At 42.8% G+C, this 20,114-nt stretch overlaps 2 protein-coding genes across 2 annotated transcripts in view; one reads left to right on the top strand and one right to left on the bottom strand.

The window, feature by feature from the left end:
• tmem244 (transmembrane protein 244) overlaps positions 1-20,114 on the top strand; it is a 29,187-nt gene that overhangs the window by 5,419 nt on the left and 3,654 nt on the right. The window contains exons 3-4 of the mRNA XM_086060727.1: positions 8,498-8,907; positions 13,754-13,877. The gene's annotated coding sequence lies outside the window, so the exon portion shown is untranslated. The remainder of the gene's footprint in view (positions 1-8,497; positions 8,908-13,753; positions 13,878-20,114) is intronic.
• Positions 1,984-16,535, bottom strand: tmem200a (transmembrane protein 200A). Its single transcript, XM_086060724.1, has 5 exons — positions 16,025-16,535; positions 9,356-9,494; positions 8,706-8,929; positions 8,468-8,634; positions 1,984-7,636 (listed from the first exon to the last, which is right to left on the bottom strand). The coding sequence occupies exons 2-5, from the start codon at positions 9,484-9,486 to the stop codon at positions 6,608-6,610; spliced, it is 1,551 nt and encodes a 516-aa protein (XP_085916850.1). The 5' UTR covers positions 9,487-9,494; positions 16,025-16,535; the 3' UTR covers positions 1,984-6,607.

Raw genomic sequence — 20,114 nt, 5'->3', positions numbered from 1 at the left:
ATTTTGTCACTTTTTTTTTTTGTCTTTGGAGCAAAAAGTTATTATTGGATATCTGCACCCTTACAAGAGTAAGACCGCGGGTGTGCCGTACCTTCCGTCACGACTCGGATGTCGCAATTCTTGCGGGACCGCTGTGCGAAAGAGGCCGCTGCCGGCGCGACAGAAGGAGGGAGATTAGCGCTGCCGGGAGACTCGACAGCGGGGTGAGGAAACATGGTGGGTGGACGCGTGAGACACACCGAGGGAGAGGACCAGTCATCGAGTGAAGAGAAAACCCAACAGGAAAAAAAAAAAAAAAAGAAAACATCGCCATGATAGATATCTCCCGTTAATTTGATTTAGTGGCGAGGAGGAGGCGGCCGGCGGAGACGACAAGTGGCAGGAATAATCAATCCCTTCATTATTGCTGTATGTCCGAGCTTATAGAGAGATTGATTGACAGGGGTAAGAGCGGCGAGAGGATGTAAATGGGGCGTCGTCAGATTGGATTAAGAGTGAGAGCTGGGTAAGAAAGACAGAAGACACAGAGAGCATCTTTTCCAACTGCTAATTCTGTTGCTACAGTGACCAAGCGGCATTAGGCCCGTTGTGCTTTCTTCAATTATTGCGGTCATCACTTTAGATTATTAACTTTGGCAGGGATCAAACATTCGTCTGGAATATGAAAACTTTGGAAATAAAATATGCCTGGCAGTACCTTGGCTTAGGAGTTCCCGCAAGGCTTAAAAGGACCCGACTGTCATGACAAGTTTGCTCTATATTATTTATTTGGTTGTTACTAACATAACTATGAGATTCATTTTTCAAAAATAATTTCCAAACTTTATTTGGACGTACGCCGCCATTGTTATTTACGTTGCAACGCATTCAGCGCGTAGTGACGTAGAATGGCGGCTGGCAATGCCAAATGGATAAAAAGAAAACAAGGGAAGTCTTGTGGCGTTCCTAAAGAAACGACACGCGATCGGGAGTGTCACCCTCCCCCACGCCGTGCACTCGTCATTCACCAGACGCATTCAAGATCGTCCCTTTAGGAACGCTACGTCACTACGCACGGAATGTGTTCCGACGTAAATAACAATGGCGGCGTAAGGTGAAGTCAGAGGCTGACAACCACATAGTTGTCAAATGAGGCTGAATAACTTTTTTATTGGCGCTTAAAGTGGAAGTCAACCTTAAACATTTCTTGACAATAATATGTTATGTTACCTCACTAGTCTAAACGTGACATTCTGATTAATATTACTTTTGTGGAATATGAGTTATGAAGCAAAATCCAGCCATTTTTATCCATCTCAGGGGGCGGCCATTTTGCCACTTGCTGTCGACTCAAGATGACACCACAGTTGGTCAAGTCTCATGCACCGTTTTCTGAAGCTGCGCTGTGATTGGTTGATACCTGAGCAACTGTGATGTCATCTTCAGTCGACAGCACGGGGCAAAATGGCCGCTCCCCCTGAGATGGTTAAAAACAGCTGGATTTTGCTACATAACTCATATTCCACCAACACAATATCAACCAGAATACCATATTTGGACTAGTGGGGCTGCATAAAAAAAATGTAGGGGGTTGAGTTGCAACTTGGCACAAAGAATGCAAAGAGAGGAAGTGAGAGTTGAAATGTTCCAATTCAACCATGTCGATTATTCTATGGAGACAAAAATCGGACAAGATGGGCCCCGAGGTCGCTCCTTGCAGCAGCACTGATTTAATTGGCTCGTTAGGAGAGTTGTGGGAGGCCTCTGCATGATTGGTTGAGTGGGCAGAAGAAGCCTGCAGCCACAGGAAGTATAGAAGAAAAGTCTTTACATACACAGACACATTGAGGGGCGAACTAATGTCGCTTAATTGGAACATTCTTAGCTTCACGATATTTTTCGACCGCGAAGAAATTTCTCTTCACGGCGCCGTATTAAGTTGTTTTAAGCGTGCATCGTTTTGGCACAAGTGCACCATTTTTCACATTGGTAGAAAAAAAAAAGAACAACTTAACACAACATTGGCAGGATGACCCCAAAAAGAATTCCCGTTGCTGTATTAAAAATTACACGCGCCAGCCGAGAAACAAAGATAATTCGGTGGAGATCATTTGAGCTGATTTGAATAACGCTCGTGTCGCTGCGTCCATGTGGCGCGTTATCGTCACATGATCAAGACGCCTCTTATCTCATGATATGAGCTAGACTAGCAAAGTACAGGAGCATACCCCCCCCCCCCCCAGCATCATATCTATATTTAGAATTGAAGACATTCTATCATATATTTATACAACATCCTTTATTTTATCCCTCAGTAGCTTGGAGGGGAAAAAAACAAGTGCATCACATAGACTGTTGACCTTTTCTGACGTGTCCGCCCCGCAGTTGTGCAGTGTGAGTGACATCAACTTTCTAACTTAGGCGCAGGGGGTCCAAAACACACCCCACTGGCTGCCATGGCAACCAGCCTGGCACACACACACACACACACACACACACGATACGGAACTGTCGCCTTGAGGGTCTTCCAGCCAAGCATCTTAATTGGTCTCAAGTCAGCACAAAGTGACAAGAAGTGGCAGCAGTCTTCCACATGATGGCCATGTTCAAATCAATTATGATTAGGATGCCCGTGTGGCCATTCATGGCCGCCATCAAATGATCGTCAGTACATTGACACTTCCAACTCATTTAAATCCCAATTTGCGACTTAATTGTTGCGTCGCCAGGTCAATCAAAGGACACAGTCGTTCTGTAACCATGCGTGAGCTTTAGCTTTTCTCAGTCCAAACATTTATTGGTTCCTAAATATTGTATTTTTTTTTCTCTCCACAAGAAGTGTCAAAGATGATACAGATTTCGGTCTACTGGTTTTCCAATTCAAAACAGCAGCAGCCTGAAACTACAAAAACTGCATGGCATTGAAATGTTCAGTTAGCAATGCAATGAGAGGCGCTAGCAAACAACAGTAATGGAGGAGGAGGGTCCTGTATTCAAGTTATACGCTAGAAAACGGATTTGTGCTGGAAAAAGAAAAAAAAAAGACGGGTAGGATAGGTAGGGCAGGAGGATTTGGTAGGACATATAGGATAGGACTGTTGGTAAAGGACAGGTTGGACGGGGTAGGAAGATGGTGTAGGACTGGTGACAGATGTGATAGGACAGGTAGAGTTGGAATGTGGGGTAAGACGGGTAGGGATAGAAAATTATGTTAGGACAAGGCGCGAGGTATGAAGGTGTGGTAGAACGGTTTAGGAAGGTGGGTTAGGACAGGTAGGGGTAGAAAAGTAGGTTAGGATAAGTTGGGTTTGACCACTACAAAAAGGAAGGTAGGTTAAGACAGTGGGGAAACAATGGTAGGTTAGGACAGGACATGGGGGAGTAGGACAGGACAGATGGGCTTGGACAGATAAGAGTAGGAAGGTCGGGTAGGACAGAAGAACAGGCAGAGGTAGGATGGTAGGTTAAGATGAAGGGTTAAGATAGGTAGTGGGGGAACAATGGTAGGTGAGGACAGGACGGGTGAGAATAGGACAGGACAGATGTGCTTGGACAGAAGAGTAGGAAGGTCGGTTAGGACAGAACAGGCAGGGGTGGGATGGTAGGCTATGATCATGGGTTAAGATAAGTAGTAGGGGGGGACAATGGTAGGTTAGGACAGGTCAGGTGGGAGTAGGACAGGACAGATGTGCTTGGACAGAAGAGTAGGAAGGTCGGGTAGGACAGAACAGGCAGGGGTAGGATGGTAGGTTAAGATGAGGGGTTAAGATAGGTTGTGAGGGAACAATGGTAGGTGAGGACAGGACAAATGACTGTAGGACAGGACAGATGTGCTTGTACAGAAGAGTAGGAAGGTCGGGTAGGATAGAACAGGCAGGGGTAGGACGGTAGGTTAGGATGAGGGGATAAGATAGGTATGAGAATGTAAGGACAGGACAGGTGTGAGTAGGACAGGACAGGTGTGAGTAGGACAGGACAGATGTGCTTGGACAGATAAGAGTAGAAATGTTGGATAGGACAGAACAGGCAGGGGTGGGATGGTATATTAGGATGAGGGGATAAGATAGGTATGAGTATATAAGGACAGGACGGGTGGGCTAGGACAGAACAGATGTGTGAAGTAGGATGGGGTAGGATAGGAACATAGATCAGGATGGTTGGGGTAGAACAAGCGGCAAGGCCTCATCAACCTCAATTTCTTTCCTCAAGATTCATTGGCATATCGAAAAGAAAGATCATCCAAAATTCACGCCTATCAAATAAGCGCCGGCCGCGCTCTGCTCATCTCAAATCCCGTCGCCCGCAACCTAAAATGAATGCGGTTATTATCTGGAGAGATGAAAGAGAGAAATCATCTGTGGTCTCTCTGGGGACCTTAATTGGCGTGGCTATTAATATGTTATCAAGTCTGTTTTCCAGCCGTACAGTTAACACTCCCCCTAAAAGTGAGCGTCCGTGCTGATGTTTGAAGGCACGAACAGCGCCCGTGCTTACCAGGTGACCAGGCCCGCCATTTGCATTTGAAAGGCTTTTCTTTCTTTTCACATTTTGTTCTCCTCATTATCACTCAGCCCATCTGCGGCAACAATGACACGCTTGGCAACCGTGACGAGAAGTAACCGGCGAGTTTTTCCATTCTTCTCAAGCGCCGACACGGCTTCAATTTGTGCATTGGCCACGCGGCACCGTACGTTCCCCCCTTCAAAAGAGTCGCGCTTATTACCCGTTCCCACGGTTACGCGGACGACAGCGCTCTTGCTTGACGTCACGTTTCGATGCTTAAGTTTGAAATAGCACTGAGCTTGCGGAGCCTTTTACGATGATTACCGGTGACTCATTTAGACTTTGAAGCACCGCGAGGAACATCCAAGAAAGTACGGAGTTCATGGAAAACCGTTAATTGGAAAGTAGGACGTGTGGGTTTTTTCCTCAACACCTTTTTGCAGGGAAGTTTGTTTGATTTTGTAGTGCTCAAATCCGAATCTCGATGCATCTGGAGAAGTAGCGAATATCACATGATTTAATGCACCAATAGAGAAAATGCTGATGATCAAACTGCATAGTCCACTATATAGAAATGCCATCAAGGGAGTAGGGAAGGATTCAGCAGACAGCTAAGCAGCTTGGTTTCAAGAGAACACCATGAAGATCACTGACAAACCAAATAATGACATGAAAATAACAAAAAGAGTTGAAGTCTGTCGCTAACCAAAACAGCGTCGCCCGATTGCCTTTTGGCATTTTGCAATGACTAATCCAAGATGAATGTTTCGATGTCGGCCCTTGAATGTTGGCTCCTGTTCCTATCTTGTGAAAAAAAAAAACGTTTGCCTTTTGTGCGAGGGAGGAAAAATAAAAAGCACTTCCAATGTGACCTTGCTGAAATGACAGTTTGCACCTTTGCTGTATTTTTTTTTTTATTAATACTCCGGCGATTGCTGCTTTCAAAGCCTTTTTTTTATCCAACCTTGTGTCCAAACTCTATTACTTGCTCGAAACAATTGAAGCCATTTTATTCACTTGCCTTTCAGACAAAACTGGCAGCAGAATGAAATTACAGATGTTGCGGCTTCCCTCGTTGAGATAATTAGATGCGTGGTGACATCAGCGTGACATATAATTGCTTAACGTTACGAGGCACCCTGACAGAAAACCGTATGGAATTTTGCTGCATGCTTTGAATGGGGACAAGAACAACTGATTGTTGCTTGAGTTGCGCAATTTCCGACTGTCAGTGAGACCTTGAAGGTGACAGTGGTCTGTAATTGGATGACTAAATCAGGTGGCAAGAGGTCACGTTTGATATTGCATAAGAGGTTTTAGTGTGTTTTGTACCAACGTAGTATCGAAGACTTTACTATCGAATATTTTTAGAATCGATTCATCTATCAATTATTTTGTATCGATTAATCGACAAATCTGAATCATTTTAAGTTTGCAGTAAAGTTTTATTACAAAGCATTTTTTCGCTGATTACTGTTTAGAGATAGACCGATATTTTTTTTGGCAGCTAACCGATATTTGAAGCCGAAATACAAACACTAATCTTGACTTTGTTGTAATATCTTAAAGCATTAATACTTATTGCACTTCTTTTTTTTTTCATCTTACACAATATACTTAATTTTAAATAAAAATAAAAAAAAGTTCAGGGAGCTCCAAAGGTTATCACTGCATCTTAAAAAGTTAAAAGGTATTCGTCAAAATGCCCGATATTGGCGCAGAAAATTGGCCAGACCGATTATCGGTCTATCCCTATTACTGTTCATTAACCAGTGATTGCCGTTTATTTCGTATTCAGATAGTGATTATCATGTTACCGGTTTGGTTATTGTTTTAAAAAGTAAAAACAGATGTTTGCAAAACTCTTATTTTGATAAAACGGAAGATAATCAGTCTTCTTTCATGAAGGACTAAGAAATCAGTTACTGTTGATATGCTGAAATCAGAGGATTTGGACTGTTTTAAATAAAAAATCACGCCAAACGATGCCCTTGCCAGTTGTCGCCATCTCGCAGAGATCACCACGCATCTACTCATGTAAATGTGGTCACCCGCATCGGTTGTGTCAACACGCTTTCCCGGCAACGTGGATCTGGTGTGGCTTCAATCCAATAAATCCTGCCTCTTAGAATCGTGTCTCTGAGCTGCCCCGCTTCATCGTCCCGCCACTCAAGTCGTCCCGCTCGAAGCTCAGATTGTTGTGCGAGCGGGATATCATGAGCAGCTTCTCTCGCTTGCTGTAGTCTCGACTGGCGCCGTCGGCCGGCGGCGGAAGCGTCATCGACGCTCTCGTCCCTACCGCCCTGGTCTCCTGCCGCTCGTCCCCCCGGTCCTCCAGCCGGGTGTAGCCCTTGATGCTGCGGCTGCTGTTGCTGCGGTCCAAGCGGGGCCAGCTGGGGTGCTTGCGCTGTTCGCGGTGCACGCTGAGCATGCTGGGCTGGCGCTCCAGGTCCAGAGATTTGGAGTGGCTGCTGAGTATGTGCAAGGAGGAATTGGAACCAAAGTCGGGCCGGGCCGCGCCGGGGGAAAGCCAGCAGCCTGAGGTAGAGGACGGCGCCAGCGAGGAAGAGGACACTGATGAGGATGAGGAGGAGGAGGCGGAATTACTCCGGTGCAAGCGCGGCGCCTTGGAGGCCTTGGCGACACACGCCACCGGAACCGCCAGGGACACGGTGGCGCCCAGGGTTCGCGACCTCTCGTCGTCGCGCCCGCGTCCGCCTCTCTCCTCCTCCGTGATGGCCTCCATCTCCGGCTCGTCGATGACGCAGTTGTTGAGTTTGATGACGGGCAGCGTGAACGCCGAGATGGAGGACGAGACGATGGAGCGCGCGTGGTGCCCTCCCCTCTCGCCGTCGACGCCCTCGGGCGCCGCGCGGTCCTTGTAGAGCGGCGCCAGCAGGCCGGCGAAGCTGCACTCCAACCTGACCTGCTCCCGCCGACGCCGAGCCTCCTCGTCCCCCAGCAGCGCCTCCTCCTCGGGGGACGCGCCGCCCGTCACGCCGGCCCAAGAGGAGAAGGCGACGAGGGGGTCGTCGTCGCCGTAGCCTCGCAGGTCCTCTCTTGTATAGTTGTGATGGAGGTGGTGCTTCTGCTCCTTCTGGCGGAGGCGGTGGATGTCGATGACCGTGGAGTACATGTCGCGCATGTGGATGATCTGCAACACACGACAAATAGTCTTCAACCTTCTATCTGTCCACGACGTCCAACATTCAAATAAGGAACCATTTTAGATGGATTTGTTCAATATTATTGATGTCCATCTTCAGGTCCATGCACTTTGTCCTCACACATGCTAGTCCCCCCCCCCCCCCCCTTCTTTATTTGTTAGATAAGATATGTCGGCTCAAAAATGAGTTTTACTGACATTTGAAAATTACTATACTGTAAATTAGATCATGAAATTTTAAAAACTTTTGTGTACGATTGAGCCAACTAGTTATCTAGTATAATACAATTGTTGCATAGATTTTTTTTGCTTTGGTTTACGAAATAGCTAACTAGCTGGCTAACGAAGTACATTTTTTGCACGTAATTTTTTTTCCCACTTGTGTTAATCAAATAGCCAATTAGCTAGATAGATAATTAATCACTTTTTCTTTTTTTTTTACATAATAGACCCCTAAATGGCTAACTTAACACATTTTCCACACACATTTCATTGTTCATAAAATAGCTAGCTAACGTAATAATTTTTTTGCACTGAATTGTTTTCCGCTTGTGTTAATAAAAGAGCCAATTAGCTAGCTAGCTTAAGTAAGCTAACTTAATATATTTTTTGCAGATTTTTTTTCCTTCTCTGGTTTGCAAAATAGCCAACTAGCTAGCAAACGTCAAGTCATTTGTTGCACATTTTTTTGCGATTTTGTGGACAATATAGACACCTCAATGGATAACTTAACAATTTCTGCACAGATTCTTTTCACGCGTATTAAATATAAATAATAGAAAGTAGCCAACAAAATCAGTTCTGCCGCATTTTGCTCACTTTTGTCTCTTTGTCTCTGTTCTCGTGAAGAATGGCATTGGCGCAGATGAATATGAAAATGCCGATGCCCATGGTGAAGGGCCCGAACATCTTCATCCTCTCGGAGTGCCGATGCTGCTCCAGGAACCGTGTCAGGGCGCCCCCTCCTGGCTGCCTGCTGGGCCGACCTGCATGCGCGCAAACAGATCTGTTTCAAACCAAACGGACTTAGTGAACTAAAACATTATTTTCATATTACCTTTTATGCTGGCGTTCTTCAGGGCGCCCTCCTCTGCCTCCGCCGCCTTGGATGCTCCTCCCCCAGGCGGGCTTTGGCCGGAGGAATGCGGCCAGTAGCCCAGTGTGGCCATGGCGATCCCTACAGCCAGGATGAGCAGGCCCAGGAGGAGGAAAAACCCTGAGGCGGAGTAGAGGCGCAACCGGCCTCGCACCACCACCACGTCAGTACGCCGCTTTCGTTTTCTGTGGGAATAATAAGAAAGTACAGTGAACCACTAAACACATCATTTCACGCTCATTCTCACAGCTTAGCAAATAAGATGCAAAACGTGCTTGCTTTAAGCTTCTTTTTTATTTTATTTTTTGTGGTCACTCCCAGTTGAAGTTTGTGGTAAAAAATGAAGCATAAAAGTAAATAAAATTTAACATTTTATATTTAACTCATTCGCTGCCATTGACGGCTATAGACGTCAAAAGATCGATTTTTACTGGGCTGGCAGTGAATGAGTTAATCAACCAAAATGATTAACTAAGCCATTTAATTTGATCTAACACCAAAACGGTAGCCCAATGCTAACATGTAATGTGAAATGCCATAGCTGGCTAATATTAATTAGCTTGAATATTATGGTCTGCCTTAGCCTCTTTGCCAATTAGAGGGCATCTAACCTCGGAGCTCCCTCCTGGGCAGCATTGGCCAAGCCCGTAGATGTAGCCGGGGCAGGCCGCTGCTGAGAGCGGGCCGAATCCTGCCGCTTTAGCTTGGCCAAGCCCGTTAGCACACCTGCTGCTGCGGTCATACTTTAACCTGCACGCACAACAAAACACAAAAGCAAAAAAGTAGGTAAGATAAGCACACCAAAAGTTTGTGTCGCTACCACCACAAGGGGAGTCATACAGCCAATACATTTGAATAGCAAACGAGAAAAGCAGCTAGCTAATTACATTTGTTGCAGTTTTTTCACTTTGTGTAACAAATTGTCAATTATGTTTTATGAAGATTTTTTTTTTCATTTTTGTAACAATAAACCCAACTATCTATCTAATGTAACTTTCGAATATGAAAAAAAAAATTGCCTCCTGGTTGACTAAGTCACTAAATTGCGCAGATTTTTTTCACTACTATACATTTTCACACATCATTTTCTCATTTGCTCCCAAAAACGTATAAATACGTTCTTTGATGCAGCCTCTCAGCTGCAAAGGACGGTTGAGAAATGGTAGTTATGACACAAACGGCCAGCAGGTGGCAGAAACGCAAAAGAGATCAACCAGGGCCATGTTGAAAAAAAGCTCATTCACTCACAATTCTAAATAGATTTGTGAATAATGATGCTATATACCATAGGTGTCAAACTCCGGTCCTCGAGGGCCGCAGTCCTGTATGTTTTGGAGGTTTCCCTCTTCCAACACAAGCTGATTCTATTCAGCAGGATCGTTATGAGGCTTATGCAGAGGTTGCTGATGATCTGATCATATATCAGCTGTGTTGGAGAAGGGAAACATTCAAAACCTGCAGGACTCCGGCCCTTGAGGACCAGTTTGACACCTATGCTATATATATTAATGCTAGTTGCTAGATAGAAAATATACATTTTCCCGGATGAATGAAGAGACTCAAATTTTTCTTTTGGTAGGTTCCATGTTTTTATAGCAATAGAACACAATATTCTGTGGGCCTTGCAAAATCGGTCAAAATCCAGTAAAACAGCCGGGAGCAAAGGGGGTTGCTTCAGTGAAAATGGCTGGGAGTGAATGAGTTAATGATGAAACAGCCAGCCAGCCAGCCAGTTTTTAATACCATACTATTTGTTAACTGATTTTGTTTTGTTTTTGGTTCACTTTTATTCAAAAAAAAAAAAAAAGTTGATAATGCATAGCTTGCTAATATTTTATGATTGGGTTTTATGAAGATTTTTTTCACTGTTATTCACGAAATGGCTACCTAGTTAATTTAGTCAACATTTATTTCATTTGTTTGCAAAATGCTAATGAACTTATACACTTTTTTATTCACTTATACATCCGCCGCCAACATTTTGTTTATGTTTTGTGCAGAACACTTGTCAGTTTTATTTGGATTGCTTTCAATTTTTGTGTTCAGCCTGGGCCAAAAAATGGTGACTTCATCATAACATTGTTCCTCGGTAGAGCCATTAAAAGAAAGCTAAGTTTCATTGGAATGACTTATGTGCACTAGTGGAGTGCTAAGGTGAACGCCCCGTTTCGATGCCACCAATAATTTATTTGTCAACGGGGGCCATTTTAAGAAGATTACACGCCCCATTGATCACAAACCTGTGCATTCATCCACTATCAGCGCTGGGCAACTATAGAGCCAATACTCGGGCTGTACATGAGAATTGTTGTGGCGTTGACATAAGAAGAGCAAGATCAACGCTGTTATTGTTTACATATCGATTGCGGTCTCGATGCAGCATTCCCCGTGAGTCATCATCACCAGCTGGCCTCACGTCCATGAATATCTTAAAACAAACAGCGCATCTATTTTTAGTCGCCTTCATTTGGGTTTAAATGCGTGTTTAATCTGGTATGGCATAAACATTAGAATTGTGCCTTTGAAGGGCTAAAGAGATTAGAGCGACTGGGTAGCCACTTTGGCTCCCGTGCAAGGTTTTAGTAGCTTTGTGAGAAAGCACGACCTTCATCTATATATATATATTTTTTTAATGATATTCTCTCTGAGCTATTTTTAATCCGCCTCTTTGATATAATTACTCTACTTTTCTAACCATTTAATTTCATATTGGTAGAATGAGACAGCTGTGTCAAACTCAATTTCATCGCAGGCCACATGGTCATTAACGGTTTCCCTCAGAGGGCTGTTATGACTGTCAAAATCGTCCTTTTATTACATCAACCGTCAACAAATGTCACCCCTGCATTTCATTGTTGTTTCGATGCATTTCAACAAGAAAATCAGAAGTCGTGGGAAATCATATTTTCCGATTTAAACAAAAAATCCAATCAGGCAATTTTTTTCTTTCTCAGGGAAGTGCGTGCACTCGTGGCCTACAACGAGGCGCTCTAAAGCGGCCATACCAGCCCAAATAATTTCACGCCATGACTTGGGGACCTAGTTTGAGAACCAATTGTTGGATGTGACCCCCCAGGCCCTGAGTTCGACACCCCATGGTTTACTGAAACGGGGCACGCGCATCTCCTCCTCCCTTACTCGCACCCGTCTCGCATTTTTAATCCCCCCTTTTTTTTTCCTTTCGTGTCAGTCATCCTGTCGTCGCCGCCGCTTGCCAAGCACACGAGCGCTTTTAACCACAGATGGTGAATCACACGAGGACCGACGCGAGCGGCCTCTTTTCACTGGCGCCTCTCTTACGATGCCATGTTCTGCTCTCCAAGTGCGCGTCAAACAGAAAAGCTTTCAAGCGCAAGCGAGAGGAGGAGGAGTAGAAGGAGGGGGGTGGGGGGGGGGGGGTTCTTTCTTTAGTGAGTAGGATGGCGGAGGAGAATGTTAAAGACGGGAGAGAGTACAGTTAATCTTGGTTGCCTGTTCATTCATACGACAATTATTTCAGAGAGCGACTTCGACCTGAGCGAGCGTCAGCGTGTGGAGAGCAGAAGCCGATCACAAACATGTGGCAGGCTGCTTTCCTATTAAACATGTAGCAAAAACATTACTTTTCAGTGCTGTGCTTGCTATTTTGTGACCAGCTACAAAAAGGCAATAGTAATTCATCTTTCTGATTTGTGTGAGTGAGCCAGACAAACGTGTGTGTGCGTGTGTGTGTAGATAGTTGGGGGTGACAGTACAGTTTTTAAAGAATTCTGACAGTATGACTGAATTTTAATATTTTATAATATTATAAATTTGAAAAAAAAACAAAAAACTATTGCCAATAGTTATTTTTTATAATACAAAAAAAAAATCAATTTTAAACAAATACTGTACAGTGGACCCATCTGAACCGGCCCGCGATTAGTGGAAATCCACATATATACAATTGTTTTAAGTCAACAAATTCTTGAAGGAAAAAAAATGTGGATAAACTGCCATTAAGCATTTTCTACAAAAATAGGGTTGAAAAAGTAAAAAAATAATAATATATATATATATATATATATATATATATAAATAATTTAATATTAAATTATTCTATTTTTCTGATATTTTCAATTTATTTGTCTTATTATATTTTTATTTAATATAGTATATATAAATATAATATATAATATATAAATTGCTTTCCCTGTGTGTTTATCTTATATTTTTTGTGTTACTATTTTTGTATTTTGTCCTAATTACGATTTTTAAAAACCCCCAACTAATATTATTTTCCCAATATGTGTATTTACATTTTAGTATTTATTTTTCAGATTATTATTATTTATTTATTTTACAAATATTTCCTTCTTTTCTCTGCCCAGTATTTGTGTATTTCCAGCTAATATTTTATATTTATTAACACGGACAACTGAACATCTACATCTTGCTTCTTCTACTGGCGATCTGAATTATTCATAGTGTTTTCATCAAGCACGTAAGTAGTGTGACATCATCGCGGCGAGACGTTGCGTAATACGCCATTTTGTACAGCCAGCCCCTTAATGAACAATGACTGTAATGGCCTTAAGTGCTTTCGTCTGCAAACACTGCATTTAGCAAGACATTTATTAAAATTCTTTGAACACGTTGACTGACGTCACGCGATGCTCCGGCATGTGCTGCAGCTGCTGCTGCTGCTGCTAGGTGACACGTTTCCGTGGCAACTGCCAGCTGTGTGTGCAGGTATTCCATTAACATTGTGACGCTGAAGATGGGATGCGGCAACAAGGAGGAAGACCTGATGAATGATGAGAGATTTACAAATATTGGAATAGAAATGAAAAAATATTGGAAAAAAGGGAAAAAAAGTTACATTTGTAGTGAACAGAAAATACAAAGTGTTGGAATTGACATTTTCCCCTTTTGTTTACAAAATATCTCGCTAGCTTGCTTTTCAAACTGATTGTTGTCATTTTGTAAATGAAATGGCCAACTTGCTAACTACCTGGTTTTTTTTTTGGGGGGGGGGGGGTTCTGCACAGGTTTACTCACTTCCAACTCACATTTTACATTTTGACTTTCTACCTTTTCATCGGTACGAAGACTCCCGAGGAAAAAGTTGCGAAGCTTCCTCTCCATGCCGCACATTGCGTCTCCCGCTCCGAGGTGAGTCACCCGTCAACTTATTCTTAACCCCTCAGAGGCATCTTTTCTTTTCTTTAATGAATCCTGCTCGTTGATAATGCATGCAAACGTCTGACATGTTTACACTGTGACTCAGTGTCTTTTTGCTTTGATTGACTCATCACATGCACAATCAAGCCAGCCGCGTGTGTGTGTGTGTGTGTGTGTGTGTGTGTGTGTGTGTGTGTGTGTGTGTGTGTGTGTGTGTGTGTGTGTGTGTGTGTGTGTGTGTGTGTGTGTGTGTGTGTGTGTGTGTGTGTGTGTGTGTGTGTGTGTTGGTTCCAGCAGGGATTACTCACGCCATCTTCAGTCACCCACACTCGTCTTGAGACACACACACACACACGCACACACACGCACACACACACCATGGTTGAGTGAGGGATACAATTTGTTCTGTGACCCTTCATTTTTAACGTTTTCTTATTTTTTAAACCATTTTCACCAATAATGGAAGTTGGGTCACTGAGTTGAAGATTTGTTTGACTTTTGATACATATATATGACAGCAATATTTTTGGCTGAATTTTGGGGGAATTTTTGAACTGCCCGTTCGACAAGCATGGCGAACGTCAGACAAATGCTTTTGTAGTGACATCACAAAAAAAGCCAACAAACTTTGAACGCACTCTCTCAGTCTTGTTTAGTTAATTTTTTTTCTGCTATTTGGTCAGAATTGGTTGTTCTTGGTGAAACCGAGCCACTTTCTACTGCTAATTACGAAAGAATGGAAAAAAAAATAGAAACCTTTTTTTTTCTTTTTTTTTGCTGGTTCTCTTATATTGTCATGGAACACAACACTATATCCCGTGTTTTTTGAACGATCAGTCAGGATACTCCAAAACAGCTGAGCATGCAGGCAACATGTCCACTTTTTTACGGGCGGTTTTCAGAGGGCAACATTTGACCCCGGATGACATCATTTGTTTATAGTTTCTAAGTTTTGTGCGTTGGACCTCGGAGGCGCCGCTATATTTGGATCCGGTCTGGTTTACGATGCAGTTGAGCTCCTCAACACATGTTCAGTAAATACTTGTCAGTCAAAACCGGGGCGCAATTTTTGAGTCTTGTATCGCATCCGGCGTACCCAATAAAGTGTCTCCTTTCCTAACGAGATGGGTAAATATTGCCAACAAGCATTGAGAAATAATTAATAGGCTTTTAGTCTTTCATCCAATATTGAAGAAGAGTGTATTAAATATGCATGCTTACAAGGAGATGAAGTGCACGCTTGCATGCTTGTTCGTTGTTTCGTCGCAAGTGTAAAGAAAGCAAACTATTTTGCTCAGGGGCCACAATTGATTTTGAAACCGGACAGATGAGCACCCATAAAGGCTCCCCAATTATTATTATTTTCATATATTCATATTTTTTTTCACATGTTCAAATAACCGTTGCTTAAAGCATCCTTGTGCAGTTTGTCACTTTTGTACTCGCGACTGCCACCTACTGGCCTAACGCGTAACTGCAGCATCTGGTATCAGGCTCGTTCATGGCGCGCGTTGACAAACGAAGACATGACTTCAAAAGGAGGTAAGAAAAACTCCGCGAGTGTTGGGGTCCGCACACTCTACTATAAAGGGAAAATAAAAGCCGATAAGTGCGGTCAGAGTTAAAACAGTCAGGGCTCTTCGTACTCATCTGGCCATTGGTGGAGCATGCATGATGTAGAAAAGCTTTAATATGACCTTTTTTAAATGGCACGATGCACCTTTAAAATGCTATCTGTGGCATTTTGTGTTGTGCATTAGCCATAAGCTAGCAGAGGGCAAGGTTTTGTGTTTGTTTCAAATGCACAACGTACAATTCTCTTAATTTTGTTTTGTTTTGACTGTTGCTGATTTGTTGTGAAGTGAGTTGAGTTCACTGTCAAGTTAAAAATCGGCCAAACGTAAGTCATATGGTTCACTCGAATCTTAAAGGCACCGTATGTTCAAGGAAATGTGTTTACTTATTAGTTTGTTAATTCTACACAATAAATAAATCAAGCAATACTTTAATAAGGTGAATGTCAAAATAAGCAAATACATTTTTGACCAATTTTCTAAAAATAAACTGCTTAATTAATACAACAAATTACAGGAGCCTTGATGAGGTGTTAGGTGGTGCTTTTTTTGTTAGTACCTTACCTTTTTAGTTAGACCGTCAGTGCTCCATTAATACATCCATCAAATCCATCTTGTCCCGTGAAAGCTGCACCACACTTTAGTCAGCATGCATGCAAAGTCAAGTCTTGCTTTGTTGCCCTCCCAAGCCTGCACTTTTTTTCTTCTTCTTACGACTTCATCTTGCGCGCTCCCCCCAAACAAAAGACTCCACTTTATTTCCTTTTCCTTTTTCTTCTTCTTCTTCTTCTTCTTGCGTTAAATGTGGCAACTCTCCAAAGTCGCGCAGAGTGTCCCCTGCACAAAATCCACGTCGGGGTCCGCGCTGCGATGCTTGAAAAGCCGCAAACGTGACGTCCTCTTTGGCCAGCGCGCTGCGTAAAAACTCCTCGACGTCCACGCCGCTCCAAAATGTCCACCCAAACTGTTGCGTTCAAATTCCGACGGCGAGTCGGGAAGAAGAAGAAGAAAAAGAGAGCGGGGGGGAAAAAACGTCTTATTTGTAGTTTGGTCTTCTTCTTCTTCCGCGATCTCTTCTTCCGTGCGTGTAGACGTGCGCGCGGTGTGTGCGTCAAACTGAGGGGGGAGGGCCGGAGACGGGAGGAGGAGGGGGGGGGTTAGGTCGTACGGAGGTAAATTGGTCCTTAAATGCACCGCCTGCGGGCAATCAAATCGAGCTCGGCGTCCGTCTGCAATGTAATATAATTTTCTATTCCAATGTGTTTTACTGTATCTGTAATACAGTCATATGAATAAGTAACTGTACTAATACTTATATTTTTATTTAGATATGAATATGATTGTGAGGCGCCTTTTTCAAGGTCATTTATATGTATTTATATTATTTGCAACAAAAAAAGGCAATTTGAGATTGTTGAGAAAAACATCAAAAACACTTTGAATATTTAAGATGAAAAGAATCAAAGCTTTTTATTTCATTGAACGCTGTTGTCGTGCCGACGCGCTGTTTGCCAAGAAAAACAGCTTCTTCAACATGTGAACATGCATGAAAACTCATGAAACTTTGCTTAAAAATGCAAATTGATGCAACTGTACAAAATAATTGAACCCAAAATATGTTCACTTTTACTTTTTTTTATCATCCTGCACAATTTAGGACATGTCATTTTTGCACTCGTAATTAGCAGTTCAACGAAAGTACAAAGAAACAAAAGTAGTTTTGTCGGTCCTTGTGAAGTGTAGCAGTCTGCTCTTCTGAGTGCTCATGTGATTCCATTTGATTTCAGATTGGCCATGAGATGTGATCATTTTTCTTCTCCAAGCAAAATCGTTACAGATGTTGGCATGCGGCTCATTTCCTGTGTTTACACGCGAGTGAGGTCCAGATACTGTTTGACTGTTTGATACTCGCCTGGACGTCCTCCTCGACAGGACAACTCTGACCTTGGTATAAAACCGCACATACACTGGAACACACGTCTGACTGCTAAAAATAACTCAAGGGACCACACACAAAGCGACGTGGTCGTGCAGACGTGCTGTTTATATTCACACAAATAATTTGGACATCGTAACTCATTTAAAAAATGTAAGCAATCCCCACACACGACGAGCACACCGCTTCCATAATGGTGTCCATTATAGTACCAAGACTGACCTGTGAGTGGCAGCAGAGTCGCACAAGACATCCAGACAGCCCAAAAAATACGAAGAAGAAATGGAGAAAAACGAGGCTAACCGTTGCAGTTGTAAAATGTTGGCCTCGACTTGAGCCATACTTACTATATGTTTCGTTTTGTGTAACAATGGCAGATTTAGTGGCTTGGTACGACTCGATGTTGACCTCACATTAGCCATAGGAAATATTGAACAGGTTTAACATTTATGATTTTATTTTCTGCCCTGAATTTATGCCTAATACTCCCCACACCGCCGGATAATTACTCACGCTCAGGATAATCAACTTTGGTCATTACATCGAGCAGTTATTCGCAAACTTTTTAACATCTAAATTTTTTTTTATATTTGTAATGATTTACTGCCCCCTACAGGATCGGGGTGGAACAACACCCAGCGTAATTTAGTCTATATCATGCCTGCCATTGTTGTATACTGCCGCCGCAAAATCAAACTGAAAATGAGACCGAAGAAAGTGAACCACTTTAGCAGACGTCCGTCCTCCTGTGCCGAATAAAAAGCAAATTCTAATAAGCGCCGTTTGTTATGCAAGAGCCGAGAGCGCGCCGGCACAAATGAGTGAGAATTACACCGTTTAAGAAAATGACAATCTGACTGAATGGAATGATTGACAGGCGAGGGGCTGCGTGGTGATGGAGTTGGCGCATTAATGAGCCCCTCAGCGTCAGTGACAAGAGCCTACTTTCACACTGAGATCCTGCCAATTTGTCATAATAGAGGACAGTTATCTATCTTTCACACAGAAACCCAGCAAAAACGCAGGATATTGGGCAACCCCCATTTTTTGTGGAAAATGCTTTTGAAAAAAAAACCAAGAAATTATTGCCATTTTGGTCTGTTTTTATGACACAATTGAGCCTTTCTTGCTATATAAATGCTCAGTTTCAACCCGCACTGTAAGAGAGGTTCATTTAATAATATGTATTATTGCGCATTTATTTTACTCCACTGCATCATTTTTACAGCCGTATCTAATGTTCCGCTTGCCTTATTCATCTATATTATTATTATTATTATATATATAATATTAGAGGCATTCACGCATAAGTCATTTAAATAAATTTTCTGCTTGGCTCATATGTGCAAATAATGTAATTCATATTTGATTTCCTCTGTGCACTCATCGTCTCATCTAGTTTTGCATATGCTGAATGAATTATGATGCATCATAATGTCACACGCGTGCATCATCGACGTGTGGCTTTGTCATCTCGTCGGCGTCCTCCCAGTGGGATTTAATTGATTTTCAAAGGTTGCTCTTTAATTTCGCACAGGCTAACGAACAGCATCGTTGAAATTTTTTTGAGGAATGGATATTGATTGTTACTGAAGTTTACTGGGGTCACTTAGAGTAGTTGAGAAGTCTTGTTTGTGTACACGCATACACGGAAGGTCTTAATGTGAGGTAAAGAAATGTCACACCTCTTGATGCCCACCGTGATGTTCACACTGTTCACCCTGTGCACCCCCGAGCTCTGTCGTCATGGCTACGCCGATGCGCGTTACAGCGGCAGCCACATTATAACCTCGCTCACGCCACACTGACGCCTCAGAGTTCAGCTTCGCTATTTGCTCCGAATGATGCTGCATCTATCTGCGCATTCTTTTGCAGCTTTTTGACACCTCTCTCTTTCTCGCTCTCCCGCTCTCATTAATAATATAAATGGGTTTTAGTACCAATTAATTTATGCCATCTTGAGACAATAATTGTATCTACTGCTATGTTGCGAGTTGCTGCTTTCAGTGTGGGAAGCAGTTGGGGCATTTGTTTATCCTTGATATCCAAGTTTAAGATTCATAGTAGGGCATGCTTTGTCCTCACTTGTAAGACAATTCAGTGCACTAGTAGAACAACTAGCGCCACTTTGCGCCTGCATGACCTTAAGATGAAAATGAAGGATATTAAATAAATCATCAGTTTCAATCTCCTGAAAAGCATTTTAACATTACCACATAGGCGCTATTTGATAGCCTGTCTATAGCATTTCCCAGTATATGTTAGCATTAAGCTAATGGTGTTCAAACAGCTACAACACTACGACTATCGTTGCTATTTGTTAGCCTGCCTATGGGATTTTGTATTGTGTGTTAGCATTTGGTTTTGTGTAATTTGTATCACTTTAAGAAAATTGGATCAAATTTAAGGGTGAAAAAATGACTAAAAATGTATTTTTATTAGCCTGGCAAGCCACGCGTGGGTCTAGAAAGTGGGTGTGGCCAGGCGTCTAAAGACAGCGATTCTGCTCCGGCCGAAAACAGGCCGGCCAATCAAATTCGTCTATTTGCGTGACGTCGTCTTTGTGAGCAACTTCACTCTTCAAGTTTTTCCCTCAACAACGACATAAATCATTCACTACAGTCTCGCTTCGGCTGAATGTTGTATTTTTACTCCGTCTCCGCAAAAGGAAAAAAAAAAAAAAGACTTCAACGAGTCGCTTTTCTGACGTCACTCTGC

This window comes from Leptonotus elevatus, chromosome 18 (genome assembly GCF_054856555.1).
Source record: "Leptonotus elevatus isolate MCC_2025b chromosome 18, RoL_Lele_1.0, whole genome shotgun sequence".
Lineage (NCBI taxonomy): Eukaryota > Metazoa > Chordata > Actinopteri > Syngnathiformes > Syngnathidae > Leptonotus > Leptonotus elevatus.
Note: the sequence above shows the minus strand (reverse complement) of the source record. Positions and strands in the feature narration are given on the sequence as shown.